This window comes from Macrotis lagotis, chromosome X, assembly GCF_037893015.1.
Source record: "Macrotis lagotis isolate mMagLag1 chromosome X, bilby.v1.9.chrom.fasta, whole genome shotgun sequence".
In the NCBI taxonomy this organism is placed as follows: domain Eukaryota; kingdom Metazoa; phylum Chordata; class Mammalia; order Peramelemorphia; family Peramelidae; genus Macrotis; species Macrotis lagotis.
The window spans coordinates 145,234,902-145,252,714 of record NC_133666.1 but is presented as its reverse complement, the minus strand read 5'-3'; the positions used below and the strand labels follow the sequence as shown (position 1 = coordinate 145,252,714).

General features: G+C 38.2%; 1 protein-coding gene across 1 annotated transcript in view; it reads left to right on the top strand.

Moving 5' to 3' along the window:
* The window catches only part of GABBR2 (gamma-aminobutyric acid type B receptor subunit 2), an 879,763-nt gene extending 875,461 nt beyond the window's left edge, over positions 1-4,302 (top strand). The window contains exon 19 of the mRNA XM_074207949.1: positions 2,948-4,302. Within this exon, the coding sequence (XP_074064050.1) occupies positions 2,948-3,113 (166 nt within the window). The 3' untranslated portion in view covers positions 3,114-4,302. The remainder of the gene's footprint in view (positions 1-2,947) is intronic.
* Positions 4,303-17,813: the final 13,511 nt, after the last annotated feature.

The following is a 17,813-nucleotide window of genomic DNA, read 5'->3' as shown; positions in this document are numbered from 1 at the left end:
GTTGAATTTGCAGAGCAGGTGCCGTTTCCTGGAGGGAATGTCTGTGTACCAATAAAATCATGGGTTAAATGAAAAATTTTTTTAAAAATAAACTTTGAAGTAATCCCTGATGATGTCTTGTCATCCATCATCTACTACAGTAAACATCAATTAAGAACTTAATACATCCTGAGGCTAAAAGTCCAAGGCTCGGGCCCTATTCTACCAGAGTTGCCCGTGCTAAATGACAGATGACAAGCCCTGGGAGCTCAGAAGGAGGGAGCACCATGGCCAGGGAACGTCAAGGAGAGTTTAGTGGCACTGAGCCTGAAAGGACAGACAGAGCGAACTTAAAGAGGCAAAGAAGAATGAGAAATATGTTCCAGGCAGAGAAAAAAAATATGAGCAGAGATACAGAGGTTTCTTTTCCTGGGCTCACACTGTTCTGAGCTCTCTGGAACTAATAGCTCACCTTTCTGTAGCAATTTAGGGTTACAAAGTATTTTGATCACAATCACCCTTGAGGTCAGCACAGATAACATTAACCACATTTTTAGATTAAGAAACTGAGGGAGAGATAGGGATGGTAACTTGTTCAAGGTTACACATCTAGTTAATGTTGAGGCCTAGGCTCAAACCCAAACCCCTGACTATTAATTCCAAAACCTTTGCCCACACTATAGGGTCCTCTTAAAGGTCAAGGATGTGGGGTGGCTAGGGGTTGAAGCAGATAGAGTCCCAGACCCGAATGTAGGAAGACCTGACTAGCTGTGTGGCCCTGGACAAGTCACTTAATCTCTGATTATAAATCCTTATGCTATAGGGAACCTTTGACAGATAATCAGGGATTGAGCATGGTGATGTAAGCCTGGGATCCCTGCTTACACTCATGCTTATGCTTAACAAAAAGTTAAATGACTTTACCAGGGTCACATCCCTTGAGTGTGGGAGTTTTGAGCTACAGTACAGCTAAAGCAGGTGTCCACATGAAGTTCATCAAGCCCCTGAAGAGCAAAACTACCAGGTTACCTAAGGAGGGAAGAACCAATCCAAATAAGAAAAACAGAACAAATTATTATTTCCATGTTCCAACCTAATTGAATTAGGGAGATTTATTTGTGTGTTTTGTATACAAATACATGCATGTTTGTAGGGATGTGTGTGTATATTATATATATATATATATATATATATATAAATATACATATATGCATCCACAATTAGCAAGTATATGCTTATGTGTGTAGTATACATATGATCCTATGGTTTGTATGTATATATTTCTGTTTATGCATATTTATATGTGTGCATCTGTATATCCATGTACATGCATGATTACTCATCCACATGTGCATGCACATCCACATGTATTGTATTGTTGTATGTGTGTTTGTTGCTATGTACATAGTCACATGCATGTCTATGTGTATATGTATGTGTATGCGTGTATGCATAAGTATATGCATACATGTATGGATGGGTGGAATGCTTACATGAATTATGAGTGTGTGTCATATATAATATTTATGTGTACATGTGTAGGGGTGAATATTCCCATCCATACACTTGTGTGTTTGTGTATTATACACACGTGTATAAAATATCATGGGTATGGAGTGTTCATGTCACAGGCAGTGATAAAGCAGACATCCAGGACTACAAGGGGTGCTTAGTCCAGTGGAAGATCTCTGGGTACCTCTAAGACAAGGGATTGTTGTGAAACTCAATCATCTTGGGGCACACATGCAGGAAGTAGGCTCATTTTATCAAAGAGCTAGTCAGAATAGGTATGTAAAGACTCAGGAAAAGGCAGTGAGAACATAGAAGGACTATGGAGAGGGAACATGGTACAGAGCAGCTAGTGGTGCCAGAGTACACATAGTGAAGAAGTCAGGAATATTCATTTTCCTGAGTTCAAATCTTACCTCAAACACTTTAGCTGTGTGACCCTGGACAAGTCATTTAACCCTGTTTGCCTCAGTTTTCTCATTTATAAAATGAGCTGGAAGAGGAAATGACAACCCATCCAAAAATTTTTTCCAAGAAAACCCCAAATGGAGTCAGGAAGAGTCAGACACAAATGAACAGCAAAGTATGGTGTGTGAAAAGAGCATTGGACCTGGTATGAGAACACCTGGGTTTTAATTCCTGCTCTGATGTTTGGATATTATATAACCATAGGTGCATCATTCTAATTCCCTGAGCCTCTGTTTTCTCATCTTATGTTAAAGGAGAGAATAATATTTGTACTATCTTCCTCACAGGTGCATGTGTAAGAGTCATTGTTAATAAGGAAGCATAAGGTCACAGGACATGGCATAGCTGGAAAGGACCTTAGAGGTCCTTAGAGGTCCTTGGAGGAAAGGACCTTAGAGGTATGGATGTAGCTCAGGTGAGCTAACTGTTAAATTTTCAATTTGAGCTTTTGCAACTAGAAAATCAGCAAAAGTCATAAATAAGGGCTTGATTAATGATTCTGTGGATTATTGAGATTTATAAATGAAAGAGAAAATATTCACCATGCAGACTAAATAATGTGTCCTGTGTTCATTTTTTATCAAATAGTTCAATTAATAGCACCCCACCCTGCTTAAAGATCATCTATTCCAACTCCTTCATTTTACAGATGAGGAAACTGAGGCCCAGAAGCTTGAGTAAACAGTATAGACTCATATGTAAAGGCTTAAGCAGAGAACTGGTTCCTTCTAGTCTTAGAGGCAGGGAACAATACACTGCCCAGATGAGGAACAGGTCCACCCCTGTGGCTAACAGATTTAAAACCACACACACACACACACACACACACACACACACACACACACACAAAATTCTCCATCAACCTGCTGTCTCAACCCCTGATTTTTGCAATTCCAATGGATTGTGAGCCAGAAGCCAGAGCTGGGGAGAGTCCCAGGTGGTTGTGGGCACTTCTTTCAGTTGATCTGACTTCTTTTCTCCCCTTCTACAGCATACAGCGCCGGCTGTCCTTACAACTCCCTATTCTCCACCATGCCTACTTACCATCTATAGGAGGTGTGGATGCCAGCTGTGCCAGCCCATGTGTGAGCCCCACTGCCAGCCCTCGGCACAGACATGTGCAGCCACCTTTCCGAGTCATGGTCTCGGGCCTATAAGTATGGAAAATCAGTGCTTCCTAAACTGTGGATTAATGACTCAAGGACCTGAGGACACATCGAACAGAGAAGTCTGCTCAAAGGAGACTATCTACTCTTACCCCGGAGAAGCTGGATGCTGAGGTTGTTCTCATGCACAACTCAGGTGGAGGGGAGAGAAAGCTGCCTTGAGTCTGCCCTGGAGCCTTAGGCATGGAATTTTTATTTCTTCACAACGAAGATCAATGGAAATTATCTCTTCCCAAATTTCCACTAACAAGGAGCTGGGAAATTTGAATCTTGCAAAAAAAATGAAAACAAAACAAAAAAAAAAAAGAAAAAACAAAAAAATGAAATATATCTGCTAGAATAGGGACAATAGAAAAACTCCTTTAAAGTCACTGAGCATTTCAAGGCTGCTAAATAGGTGGAAGCATCTACCTGATCCCATGTTAAGGAAAAGAAGATGGAAACATCTACCTGGTATTTATAAATCTGCAGACACTGCCTTTGAACAAGAGCAGTATCAAACTGTTGAAATTATTCTACTTCTGATCAGTTGAGGCTGGTTTCAGTTGACAGAGGAATCCCGGGCTCTGGGGAAAATGGTCTCTTAAAAGTTCACCATTGTTCATTGTTCAGGGTACCTTGTCACTGAAAGCTGACCAGAGAGAAGCAGAGCTGCCCTCAGCCCTAAGTAACCCATCCATCACCAGCTCCCCTTTCAACCTAGGCTCTTGGCTGGTTGGACCTCAGGGTGGAGGATATGCAGCAATGGCCATGTCCCATTGCTATCTATTTGGAACTTCATTTTGAAAAAGGGTCTGCACCTATTTACAGAAAAGAATAATGTTAAAAAAAATAATAATAATAACAAAAATCCACCTAGGTATATAGAAGTATCCAAAGGGTGCTGAGGGCTCATCAGTCAAAAAGATGGGGGGACCTTGGATGATAAAGACAAGGCCACTTGATGACACATTTGTTACTGTTTGATAGATGCCACATCTTAGCACAATAACACCTAACTTCACATCACTCTGGGGATGGGGCACACAACCACCTTGCAGGTAAATTCTGCTACTTTCACTGAGAGTCTGTCATTCACTGCATTGGTCGTGCACTTATGTTCCTATCAGTATAACCTGGGCTAGATGCCAAGCTTACCCTTAGAATGTCTGTTTGGATCAGAAAAAGAAATAAGGATGGAAGGAAGGAAGGAAAGAAGGGAGGGAGGGAGGGAGAAAAGGAGGGAGAAAGGGAGGGAGAGAGAAGAGGAAGAAACAAGGAGAAAGAGTAATAGAGACAAAGAAAGAAAAGAGGAAAGTAAGAAGGAAGAGAAAAAGAAGGAAGGAAGGAAGGAAGGAAGGAAGGAAGGAAGGAAGGGAGGAAGGAAGGAAGGAAGGAAGGAAGAGAGAGAGGAAGGAAGGAGGGAAGGAAGGAAGGAAGGAAGGAGGGAAGAAAGGAGGGAAGGAAAGAAAGAGGGAAGCAAGGAGGGACTGAGGGAAGAAAGGAAGGTGGGAATGAGGGAGGGAGGGAAGGAAGGAGAGAAAGAAAGAAGGAAAGAGGGAAGAACAAAAAAAAAGCACTTTAACCTCTCTCAAGGCACAGGGTCCAAGGGCTGGCTTGATTTTTTTTCACTGAGTTTTTAACCTGACCAAAGCAAATTAGAGGCATTCAGCTAAAAGGTATCACTCTAATTAATTGTACAGCAGTAAGAGGGGAGGACCCAAGTAGAAGAGTATTTCTCTGCTCTCCCTAGCTTTCAGGGAGCTCAAATCCACCCTGGTACTATTCTAAAGGATGCCAATATCCAGCATCCCTTTAGCAGTCATGGGCTGACATGCTGATTCTTCATTTGCAAAAACAAATTTGGTCCCATTTCAGTTCCCCCACAAGGTCCTAATTACTTTCATTCTTTCTGACATTGGGAGTATTGTCCAATAGAAGCAAACCAAGGATTAGCCAGTGCCAGATGCTAGCCATCCTCCAAAGCTAATCCTCTATTAACATTCCTTAGACAGGTGACTTCTTTGCTAGAGAAGTCACCAAGCAATGACTTGCACAGTATGTGCACCATACACTGGTTTGTTCTTTACTGAAGGAATTCGGCTGGCAGCTTCAGCAGGTAGGCAATAATCCCTCCCCCAAAGTCCCTGAGATCAAGAATACTGCTGTAACCACAAATTTCCAAAACAACGCCATCTGAATATCACAGCCATAAGCAACAGAAGACAAACATATTTCACTTAGAGAAAGAGGTGCCAGAGGTCCCGTAGTTTTAGGGGAGGGGGAAAAAAACCAATCAATCAACTGTGTAAAGTTCATCACAGGTTAGAGTAGAGACCATGACTCTGTTTTCAGCACTCAAGGTCGATGTCGTCACTCACTGTGCGTTTCCAGTATTGAATCGCTTTCTTGATCCCACCATGACCAGATTTAATTTAAAGGGCCATGTTAATTTTTTCAAAGGGAACAGGACAATTGTACATAATGTATACACACATGCAAAAAAAAATCTCTGTAGACATATTATTCCAGCATAGCAGGACAAAACCAATCCAAAGTGTTGGGCTGTCGGAGGTGAGTGTGTCTGTCTGTACTTATTTGTGAATACTGACTGTGTGCAGTCTATTAGGTTTAAACCACGCAGTACATTCTCTGTCCTAACGATAGTAGTTCCTCCCATTAAAAAAATATCCTGCAAATAACAAAACCCACAGAAGTGACTCTAGCTATCTAATTGTTCTGTTCTTTTATACAGCAGCAAAAAAAACCAAGACTGTCCATTTATCATGCGGCTGTGCTCCAATGGCATTTCCCAATGATGTTAGTGCACAAATGCTTTCAATTAGAATGGAACTGCCAGGATCCAGTGTAAATGAGGAATTTCTTGTATCCTTACTGCATGAGGTCAATTTTTAATAAATTGTTGCAAAATTTGTTTTTATGAATAAAATATAAAAATCAGACTCTCTTTCTTGATGTCTGACTCTCCTCACTTTCCTCCCTGAACTCACATAGATTCATTAGATGACAGTGTTATCCAATGTAAGGAGCCCAAATCAAAGACTCAGAAGGCCTAGGTTAGAGTTCCTGTTGTGTCATTTTCGAGTTGTCTAATAATGGATATGCTACTTAGTAGTAATTGTTGTTCAGTCATGCCTGGATTTTTCATGACCCCATTTGGGGTTTTCTTGGCAGAGATCCTGGAGTGTTTTGCCATTTTCTTCTGCAGCCCATTTTACAGATTAGAAAACTGAGGCAAAAAGGTTCAAGGGACTTACCTAGGATCACACAGCTAAGAAGTATCTGAGGTTAGAACTGAACTCAAGAAAATGAGTCTTCCTAACTCCAGGCTCAGCTCTCCATCCACTGCACCACCCAGTTGCTCCCATAAGCATGCTATTTGTGTCAAATAATTTTATTTTGGTCCTGACTTGTTATTTCATTGGCAAGGGGAATTCACAGTGTGGAAATTCTCCCAGCCACTGAAGATAGGCAGCTGTCATGCATCTTTACAAGTAGGGATTCCTTTATTGTATTATGTCCTCAGTGTCTAGGATGATGCCTAGAAAATAGAAGTCTAATCAATACATCCTGGTTGATTTATTAAAGTTTCCTAGGCCATAAAGAGATTAAGTAACTTGTCCAAAGTCACCCATCCAGTCTATGTCAGAGACAGAGGTCATATCCTTCTTAAGTCCAAGAGACTTTGTTAATGTTGTCACAGATCTGCCATTCATTTATTAAATAAGGGTCTATTAAGTACCTACTAGGTGCAGAGTAAGCAGCTAGATGGGCCAATAGCTAAGAGCACTGGGCCTGGCATCAGTGGGACTCATCTTCCTGAGTTCAAATCTTACCTCAGATAAGTACAAGTTGTGTGACTCTGGGTAAGTCACTTAACCCTGTTTGCCTCATTTTCCTCATCTGTAAAATGATCTGGAGAAGGAAATAGCAAACTATTCCAGTATCTTTGCCAATAAAACCCAAAATGGAGTCATGAAGAGTCTGACACTACTGGAAATAATTGAAATTATGGAGAGCATTGTGTTGGTTGCTGGGGGAACTGTAAAATTTAAATATGTCATGATCCCTAGTAGGGATGCAGCTTATAGTCTAGTAGGAGAGTTGAGCATTAAATATATATTAAAGAGATTGAAATGATTTGGCTGATTCTGATCAGGTACAGGCCCACAGCCCTATTCCTCAATGTTTTTTCACTCCAAAGGAAAGAAACATTTAAATTCTGTAGATCCACTGAAATCTCAAGACCATGAACGGTACAAATGCCCTCAGTAAAGAAATGACAACTTTGCTGCTAGATTCCCAAATTCAAAATGGTGATTCCCAAATGAACTGGTATCAATCCTGTGGAATGTCCCAAGAAGCTACTTTTCTATTGTTTGGGCTAAATCAAACACTTTCTGTATCACTATTCTATTCAGTATGATATCAGGCCCCATTTATGTAGCTCTTCTTTTTCTATGATGGCATTTCTCTCATAACAACTCTGTGAGATAAGGAGGGCTGTATCATTATCATTATCTTTGAGATAAACAAGAGGCATCATTACCCCTATTTAACAAATGAGGAAACCAAGATTCAGAGGTATTAGACACACACACTTGCATATGTCACATAATTCATTGTATTAAAATCAGAACTCAAACTGATATCTTCTTAGGGTTCTTCAAATCTTGGGTTCTTTCCACTAAGTGATAGTCCAGTAGTTAGAGCACGAGTTCAAAATTGGCTCCATTTATTTACTAGCTGTACGATTCTGTACCAGTCACTTAACCTGTCTGTCTCAGTTTTCTCATCTGTAAGGTGAGGATAGCACCTCCCTCCCAGATTTGTTATGAGGATCAAATGAGATAATAATCATAAAGTGCTTAAAACAGTACCTGCTGCATAGTAGATATATAGAAATGTTGGGTATTATTTTTATTCACTACCTCATTCAGGCAATGACAGGCAAAAGCAGAAACAAAAGTCAACCAATAATATAAATAATGCCAATTCCCTACATAGATATGGCACTGTTCAGCTTTCAAATCACTTTCATAACACATTTTTCCATTTGGTCCTCACAATAACCCTATAAAATGGTCAAGACCAGTATTTTATAGATGAGAAAGTTAATGTTCAAGGGGGTGAAAGGGATTTGCCCAAGCATCAGGATTCCAACCTTTATTTTTAAACTTTCTATTCCAGTGCTCTTTTCATTAAAAATCTAAATGCCATTTGGGCTTTTTATAAACTCATATATCAACTTAACCTTACAGGTAAAAGACCCTAGACTTACAGAACCATCTCAGGTCTCTGGTCTCTCTAGAGAGCTCAGAAGGTGTGAAGTAGGAGGAGGAAGATGAAGGGTCAACTCTTCCATTAAGATTCCAACCCAAAGCAGTCAAACAAAATCATCTTCAATCCTGGCTACCCATTCAGTCAAAATGAGGTTCCAATCCTCTCAGTAAATCAGTCAATAGGCAGTCAATATGTCAATAGGTATTCAAACTCACACATACACAAACACACACATACACACACACACAGAGAAACATACACACACACACACACACACACACAAGTGAGCAATGAAGGTCATAAACAAAAACTCACTATCCTATAAGCTCACAAACTAGGTGGAAGAAAGGAACAAGAGACATTCTGTATACATGAATAAATAATAAAGCCTTAAGACCTTAATTTTTGTGTGTGTGTGATGAACCCCTTATGCAGTCTGATAAAACCTTTGAATCCTTTCACAAAATAATGTTTTAAAATGTAATAAATAAATAAACTACAAAAGATTACCCAAGAAACCAATTCTATTGAAATATAATTAGCAAAATATTTTTACAAAACAAATTCAGACCTCAGATTCAGAACCTCTAATCGAAAGCAATCTGTAATGTACCTACCTCTTCCCAACCTCTCTTCACATCCCTCACTTCCTGGGATGCTCCTTCATGGAATCTACTTTCTGACCAAACTGAGTTACTAAGAATCAACAAGTCCTCCCCTGCTTCTGTGCATTCTCACAGCCTAACTGCTATGTCTGGACTATTCTACCTTCTCCTTTTCACCTTCCAAATTCCTTTTCTTCTTTCAAGGCTCATCTCAGTTGTCACTTTCTCATCAATTAGCTTTTTGGTACAGTAAATAAAGTCCAGAATAAGACATTTTACTTCTGTCTGCCTCAGTTTCCTCAATTTAGGCTATACCTAACTTAATGATTTGCATAAGGTAACATAAGCAAACAAGAAGTAACTATTGGATAAGGATCTGAACCCAGGTTCTTTCCCCTAAAGCCATTGCTTTTTCTACTATATTAAGATGTCTGCTATATCACCAACATCTGGCAAAGTCCCTTCCTTAAACATTTTTATTGTATTTCAGCTTTTTTCAGTTATGTCGACTCATGATCCCATTTGCAGTTTTCTTGGCAAAGATAGTGGAGCAGTTTTTCATTTCCTTATTCAGTTCATTTTACAGATAAAGAAACCAAAGTGAACAAAATTAAGTGACTTGCCCAGGGTCACACACAATTAGTGTCTGAGGTTTCATTTCAACTCATGAAGATACTTCCTGATTCCAAGCAAAGTATTTTATCCACTATGGCACCCAGTTGCCCTTCCTTGAACATAGTAAGCACTGGAATTGAATGCAACCAAACATAAGATAATGATTAACTCCTAAGACATCAACTCTGAGGTTATCTCCTTCCATTGTACTTTATACCTCCATATCCCATCCCTCACACCACCATCTTCTGCTAAGTTTCCCTATAGTGACCAGTAGCAAATCTCAAAAGAAAGCTACTTTCAGGGACCAAGGGAGGGGGGAAAAATACCCTCCCTATGTTCAGTTACCTGGATATAAAGTGAAGTCCTCCAAGAATATAGGTGCTAACAGTGAAACATTCACAGCAAATCTAGCTCTGGAATTTACTGATGGAACACAAGAGTAGGGATCCCTGATATCAGCAGATGATTCCTCCCTCTCCTCCCTCCCCCCAAAAAAGTTTAACCTAAGGTCAATACAGATTTTGCTCAGATCCCCACACTATTCCTTTATGACAACTGATGTTCAAATGCCCAGGGAGTAAAGTATATACAGTCTTGGAGTTGGAGTAAAGAAGATCTGAGTTCATATCCAACTTCAGATATTCTCTAGCTATGTGACCCTAGTAAATCACTTAAAAGAGGTCTATGTATCACTCAACCATATACACTACCTTCAGACCAAGAGAGATACAGAGAAAACATAAGACACAATCTCTATAACTTCCAGCCTAGGAGGGACATAAGATCTGTACATTAGCTATTATAGGAGAAGTAAGAATGTTTTAAGAATAATGGAGAGATCAAGACAAACTGGAATGAGAAATCTGAGGAGGGTAGAAACTAGGGTTAGTTTGATAAATTTTACAACTAGCTCTCCATGGGGAAAAAAATTACATAGACCATACAGATTCAAACTATATTGGTAAGAAGTTCTCTATCACTTTTATAAATCTAGACAATGAACAAAACAATAAATCATGTCCTTATTCATAGCTTTTGTTGATTTTCAATACAATTTGCATTTGCTGACAAAGAAAATTTCATAGTCCACTCTCTGAGTTGATTCCCAGCAGGGTCCTTGATGGAATACCTTACACTTGAAGTAGAGGAAAATAGGGCAGAGTGGCACAAGGGAATCAGAAAATAATGAGAAGTCCAATTATATTAGTACTTACTGAGGCAGGAAGATTTCCAGCCAAGAATAAAAATTAAAATAAAAAACAATTTCTAGACAACTAATCCAACTCCCTCATTTGATAGAGGAAAATGAATCTCAAAGACCCAATAGAATGCTATCTCTTTGAAAATTGTCTTTTTGTACTCATTACCTACTGCAGCTCATGGCATGTTGTGTTCCTGTCATAAAAGCTTGGTTGATTGATTGATCGATTGGTATAGCCAAAGTTATACATAGAACTAGCTCAAAACCAGGACTAGAATCCAGAACTGACTCCCAAACCAGTTACCTTTTACTTTTAGTAAACTAAAAATTCAATTAACTATAACACTGCCATATCCCCCAGGCAGTCAGGTTATATTCAGTAAATCAAGTGTCTAAGAGAATGAGATCTAGGATCCAAGTCTGAGGGAGAGTTTATGTATATGTGAATGTGGAAAGGCAAGAAATGGAATAACAAGGTCAAGGAACAGTTATTCCTCTTGTCTGGCTGGAACACGGGGTCCTTGAAGAGGAGGAACATGAAATAAGGCCAGAAAGGTCTCCTGGAGTCTGGGTAAGGAGGATTTCAAATTGACAGGAAGTGGTTGATTCAAAATCTCAAGTCAAATTTGCCTAGTAATGGACAGTAAGCATTAGAATTCTGTTGCACAATAAAGACTCTAAAGCTTATCTATGACACTGCTAGCTCATTTACCTATAGATTTTTCTACCTAGATATTGTTTGTACCATGGGAGCTGGGAGATTTATGGGAGAGTGAATAGGACTGGTTGATACACCTGAAATTGAAACCTGTCTTGGTTCTTTACTACCTGTGGGACCTTGTTCAGGTCTTTTATTCACCTGCAAAAATGTGGGACTTGTATTAGATGATCTCTAAGGTTCCTTCCAGTTCTAATTTTAAAAAAGTTTTTAAAAAAAGACCATCCCTGTTGGAAAATAATAATTGAGTATAAGATATTTCTCTAGATATCAGTGATGGTTCACATCTTAAAATATGTGATCTCTAGATATTCAGTGATGGTTCACATCTTAAAATAGAGCCATATGTAACCAGAGTAGATGATCTAGATTAGGGCTGCCCAAAATTCGACCTGCAATGCGATTTTTATTCACCCCCTTCTGTGGTTTTACTAAATGCTTTAGTAAACAAAGCCGACCTACCACCTGCCACTAACATGGCAGATCAGAATAAATTGTCTATTGTTTCAATAAAAACTTGTGAAAGTAAGGTTGGACAGCCCTGATCTAGAGTATATTGGCTCTTATATGAACAGATCTTTGATGATAAAAGAATATTTAGAAATGGACAAATTAATGTGTTTAATATTTTATTATTTTCATCTGAAATAATTTACATAAGAAAACACTAATCATATTCCTATTTTCTGATTAATGTGAAGTCATGATAATGTTAATATTTATTTAAGGATATTAATGTTCAAAGTTGTTATTGCCGATATTAACTGTACTGAATTATACCAAAGCTAATGAGATTTAGCATATTGCTTTTTAAAAATATAATATTAGCAGAACTAATTGTTTATCTAAATTGTTAGTGAAAATAAGAAATTATTTAAGTTCATGAAAATGTATGTATTAACTATTGTCCTATTAGAAACCACGAGGGATGGGAATTCAGGGAAGCCTGGAAGGATTTGCATGAACTGATGTTGAACGAGATGAGCAGAACCAGAAAAACACTGTACACCCTAACTGCAACATGGGGGTGATGATCAACCTTGATGGACTTGCTCATTCCATCAGTGCAACAATCAGGGAAAATTTGGGGCTATCTGCGATGGAGAATACCATCTATATCCAGAAAAAGAATTGTGGACTTTGAACAAAGACCAAAAACTATTACCTTCAATTTAGGAAAAAAAGTTCTCTTATTATGCAATTTTGCTATCTCATACTTTATTTTTCTTCCTTAAGGATATGATTTCTCTCTCATCACATTCAACTTAGATCAATGTATACCATGGAAATAATGTAAAGACCAAGAGATTGCCTTCTATGAGGGGTGGGGGGAGGGAAGCAAGAGTTGGGGGAAAATTGTAAAAGTCAAAATAAATAAAATCTTTCTTTAAAAGAAAGAAAAAATTCTGCTGCACACATCTTAAATTTACTTTATTATGATACAAAAATTTCAATGAACAGCTCTAAAGTAGACTCTGAAACAAGCTTGTTTCTTCCAAATACCAGAAAGTTGATAAGTAACAGCAAGATTTTCTCTGTATTCTGATAATATGTATTAAATGCTTTGGGGAAATGAACTTTTCATTTTTAACAGTTTCTTTTACAGTGTTTGGCATATAGTAGATGCTAATTAAAGAGATTGTGTTAACTCTCTAAGTGGAACAATTTATCCATAAAATTAATAAACCACAGCTAGGTCACAGTACCTACTAAGGGGACCCTCTTCTCTGAACTAAGTTTGCAGTATGTACTGGATTTAATCCTGGGGAAGCCAAGTCTCTGATAGCTGGGAGGATGGGGGTGGGATGGAGTGAGGGAAGAAGGCATGGATGGGGGAGGGGTTTAAGTTACTTTTCTGTACATTTTCACACACACACACACACACACACACACACACACACACAGAGACAACAGGTGAAATTGCTTAAATTTTAGATTTTGACTCATGTCTAGGGTCACCAAGAAGGAAGTAGATGTAGATCCAGACAAGGAACAGTTATTTATTTCTTAAATACATTAGAAATACCAAAGGATACAAAAGATTCATAGCACATATTAATAGAAAGACATAAAAAATTAAATAATCATTTAAAATTACTATTTCGTTGAAAACTTCTGGAATGCTAATAATAAGAAGTTTGCATTTTGCCTTTCACCTCAGTTCTACACTGTCTCATTCAAAGTCCCTGTCTTCTAAAAGCCAGGCAAGAATTTTGGGTTCTTTTTCTTGGTGGTGATTTTCTCCTTCAAAGCCAAAGATTCCCTTTCAGCCAGTGGGACCCCCCCCCGACCTCTTGACCTCCCAAGTTTAGACATGTCCACCCTCAAAAACAATGTTCTATGATGTATTGAGGAAAAAGGAAGCTCAAAGCAGAAAAGATAGCTAAGGGCTCAGGCGCAAGCTCACCTAGTTAAGCCATCTATGAGACCCATTCACATGAGAGTACCCTCAAGGGAGATGGGAAGAACAGCATCCATCCCACCAGTCTCTTCTAGAAAGTCTAGAAACAGAGAGCATTACTTGCCAAGAGAATTAAAGAAAGTTATCTCTTCTTCCTAACTGATGCAGCATTTCTCCCTCCTACCCCATCACAATAGGAAGATAACCAAGGGACTACCCCGATACACAAAATCACCAAGTTCTTTTAGCACTGGAGGTCTAGAAACTGTCTGGGAGTTTTTCATCTCTAATGTACCCAAATAATGAGTCACACATGGTGCTGGCCAAAAGCAGAAAATGCTCTCATTACATATTAAAAGATGGAACCATTCTCATACCTCATGTCATCCCTGGAAAATGATGAATCCACTGTACTCATCACTGCCAAAACTCCATCTGTTATGCTATGTCTAGTCTTGGGTGACACATTTTAGGAGAGTCATGGACAAGCTACAGTATGCCCAAAGAAAAGCTGCCAGAATGGTAAAGGAACTGGAGAATATGGAGAGGGACTCTATAAAAGAGAAGATTTAATAGACTTAGATTCTCTCAGGAGTTCATCAATCAAAGACAATCTTAAAAGACTTGGTGGAAAAATGCTATCCACATCCAGAGAAAGAACTATGCAGTCTAAAAGCAGACCAAAGCATATTATGTTAACTTTTTTAAATTTGTTTTGTTTTTTCTCATGGTTTTTCCCCCTTTGTTCTTATTCTTCTTTCACAACATGACTAATGTGGAAACACTAGTTAAACAGGATTTATATATACATATATATATATTATATATATATATATATATACACTTAGATTAATCACTGTTGGGGGAGGGGGAAGTATGGGAAGAAGAAAATATGGAACTAAAAAGCTTATAAAAAATGAATGTGGAATTGGAAAAAAAATATTTTAAAAAAAAAGGAATATTTGTTTTAGAAGCCAAGCCCAAACTTACTATTCCTGATGTCATTAATGTATCATAGGTCCTAAATTGGATGTAATCAAAGTCAAAGGAATTTATACTCTGGATCTAAATGAAGTCACAGAACAATGCCTATTGTTCAACATTTCTAGGATACCTGAAGATTTTAGACTGAAGAGGGAACATGGGGAAGACTTTTGATAGGAAATGTCAGATTAGCTAAGGCAAGGACAGGTAAAAATATAATTATGCTAATAATTCACATTTATATAATGCAGTGAATAGAGAATTGGGTCTGGACTCAGGAAGACAAATTCAATTCCAGTCTCAAACATTTGTTATCTGGGCAAGTCACTTAACCCTGTTTTCCCCAATTTCCTAATCTATGCAGTGAACTGGAGAAGGAAATGGCAAACCATTCCAGTATCTTGGCCAAGAAAACCCCAAATGGGGTCATGAAGGGTCAAATATGACTGAAAAAATGCCTTGAAAAATACCTTGTGAACACAAAAACACCAAGGGAATTCTAAAATAATTATAATTTATACAGCTCACACAGGAACACACAATGAGAACAATACAATTGAGATCATTCTCCCCAAATCCTTTTTTCTCTAAAGGGCACCACCACTCCAACTGACCCAGATTTACAACCTAAGAGACTTCTTTAATTCTTGTATGAAAGTCTATTAAACTGAATTCATTTCAATGTGTTTACCTTGTGGTTGGTTCCTGTAACCTTTCTTATGCTGTATAAAAGATTATGTTATTAATGCATTGTTGGTGGAGTTATGAAGTGATCCAACCATTCTGGAGAGCAATATGGAACTATACCCAAAGAGCAATAAAACTGATCATACCCTTTGACCCAGCAATTCCAATTCTATATCCAGAAGAAATAATAAAAAATGAGAAACGTCCCACATGTCCCAAAATATTTAGCAGCTCTTTTTGTAGTGGCAAAGAATTAGAAATTTAAGGGATGCTCATCAATTGGGGAATGGCTAAACAAGTTATGGTTCATGGGATACAGCTCCTCTCAGGAGTTCAGACATCTAGGACAATCCTAAGAGACTGGCTACGGACAATGCTATCTCCATGCAGAGGAAGAAAAACAAAACAAAGCAAAAAACTTCCTACAGAATCTGAATGAACATTACATTCACTTTTTTTAAATTTCTCATATATTTCTTTCCTGTCTCAAGGTTTTCTTTCTTTTCTCTTAATCCTAATTTGTCATACAGAAAATGGCTAATCTGTAAACATGTTAAACACAAAAGTATATGTACAATCTTTACTAGACTATTCATTGCTGAGGGGAAGGGGTGTGAGAAGGGAGAGTGGAAGGAAATTATGTAACTTGAAAATATGCTTATGCATGTGGATGAATGTTGAAAAAACTTTCGTAACATATAATTGGAACGATAAAATAAAATAACAATTTAAAAATAAAAATAAAAGACTGTTAGAATGTTGTTACTGCAAGTAACATCTGAGACATGCTTGGATTAATAATTTTGATTGGAGTTACATACTTGAATATATTGAAGTTATGTTGTTTCAGTGACCCATTGTTCCCTGCCCTACTTAAGTTTATTCCCCTCCTTTCCCTACAGAAGCATCACCAACTTCCCTGATACTTGTCATGCAGCCAAATCATCCCACCCCTCACCTGTGATGTTTCTATCCCGACCTGTAAATTGTCATGTTCTTGCTACTTTGGGGAGGAACTGAGATGCAAGAGTCCAAACCCTTTTTTTTCTGATGTTAACCTATCTGAATTGTCTTAAAATTACCTATAAAAACTAACCCCACCTTGAGGCTATTGCTAATCTCCAATGACCAGCTCTTCAACATATTGCTCCCTTGGTGTACTTATAATAAACTTCTTTTACTTCTTTGCACTGAATCTTGCCTCATAAATCAGGATAAAAGACCAAATGAAGAATTTTCTTTTCACAGGTTACACCTCAAATCAGCCAGGACGGTAGACCTCTTTGGGAGAAACATTTTGAATGAGTCAAGTATTCTGGGAATTATAGTTCCTCTGTTCCCTATTCTCACCCCACAAATCCAAAAGAAGACAAAGAAAAACCAAGATTCAAGAAGATTCCATGCATCTCCTAATAAAGAGATGATGTATAGAATGAGAAATCTATTTTGAGAGGATATGATCAATGTGGGAATTTATTTTGCTTAACTATGCATATTTGTTACAAGGATTTTGTTTTTCCTTTCTTTTCTTTTTCCAATGGGGGAAAAGGAGAGATTATAAATAGGGTTCCTTTCCATAAAAAAAAAAAAGAACAGAAGGAAGACCAAAATGGATGACAGACAAACTGGACATCTTTGAAAGTTAAATCTCAAATTTATTCTATATACCAAATAAATAAAAACAAGCTGTACATAATAGAGATTTGTGTTTTCACCTGCAGCCCTCTTGTTCTGACCTACAGATCAGAAGCAGTTGGATATGTTCATTTTGTTTGGTGTTTATTAACATCAGAATAAAAACAAAATAAAATGAAAGAGGAAAAAGGCAGAGGAAATATAAAGGATTGGGCATTGGGGAGAAGGAATATATTGCTAGTAGCACCATAGGGAACCTGAGCACTTTCCAGTCTCCCCTGCTTCCCCATATCCAAGGACAGCTTCTCCTCCTCCCTTGACACAGCTATTTTCAAGGTCTTCTCTGTTCAAACTCCTGCATAGATCTCATATCCCTAATCCCAAATCCCTAGCAATGCTTCTGTTTCCTCCTGGGCCAAGGACAGGGATGAGACAAAAGAGAGTAGGGGACAATTCCCAAGATGTCTCTGTAATTTCAAAATGTTTGTCCCAGTGAATGTATTATACATGCTTACACACATCTATACACTATTAAAAATATATGTGTGTCATGGAACAC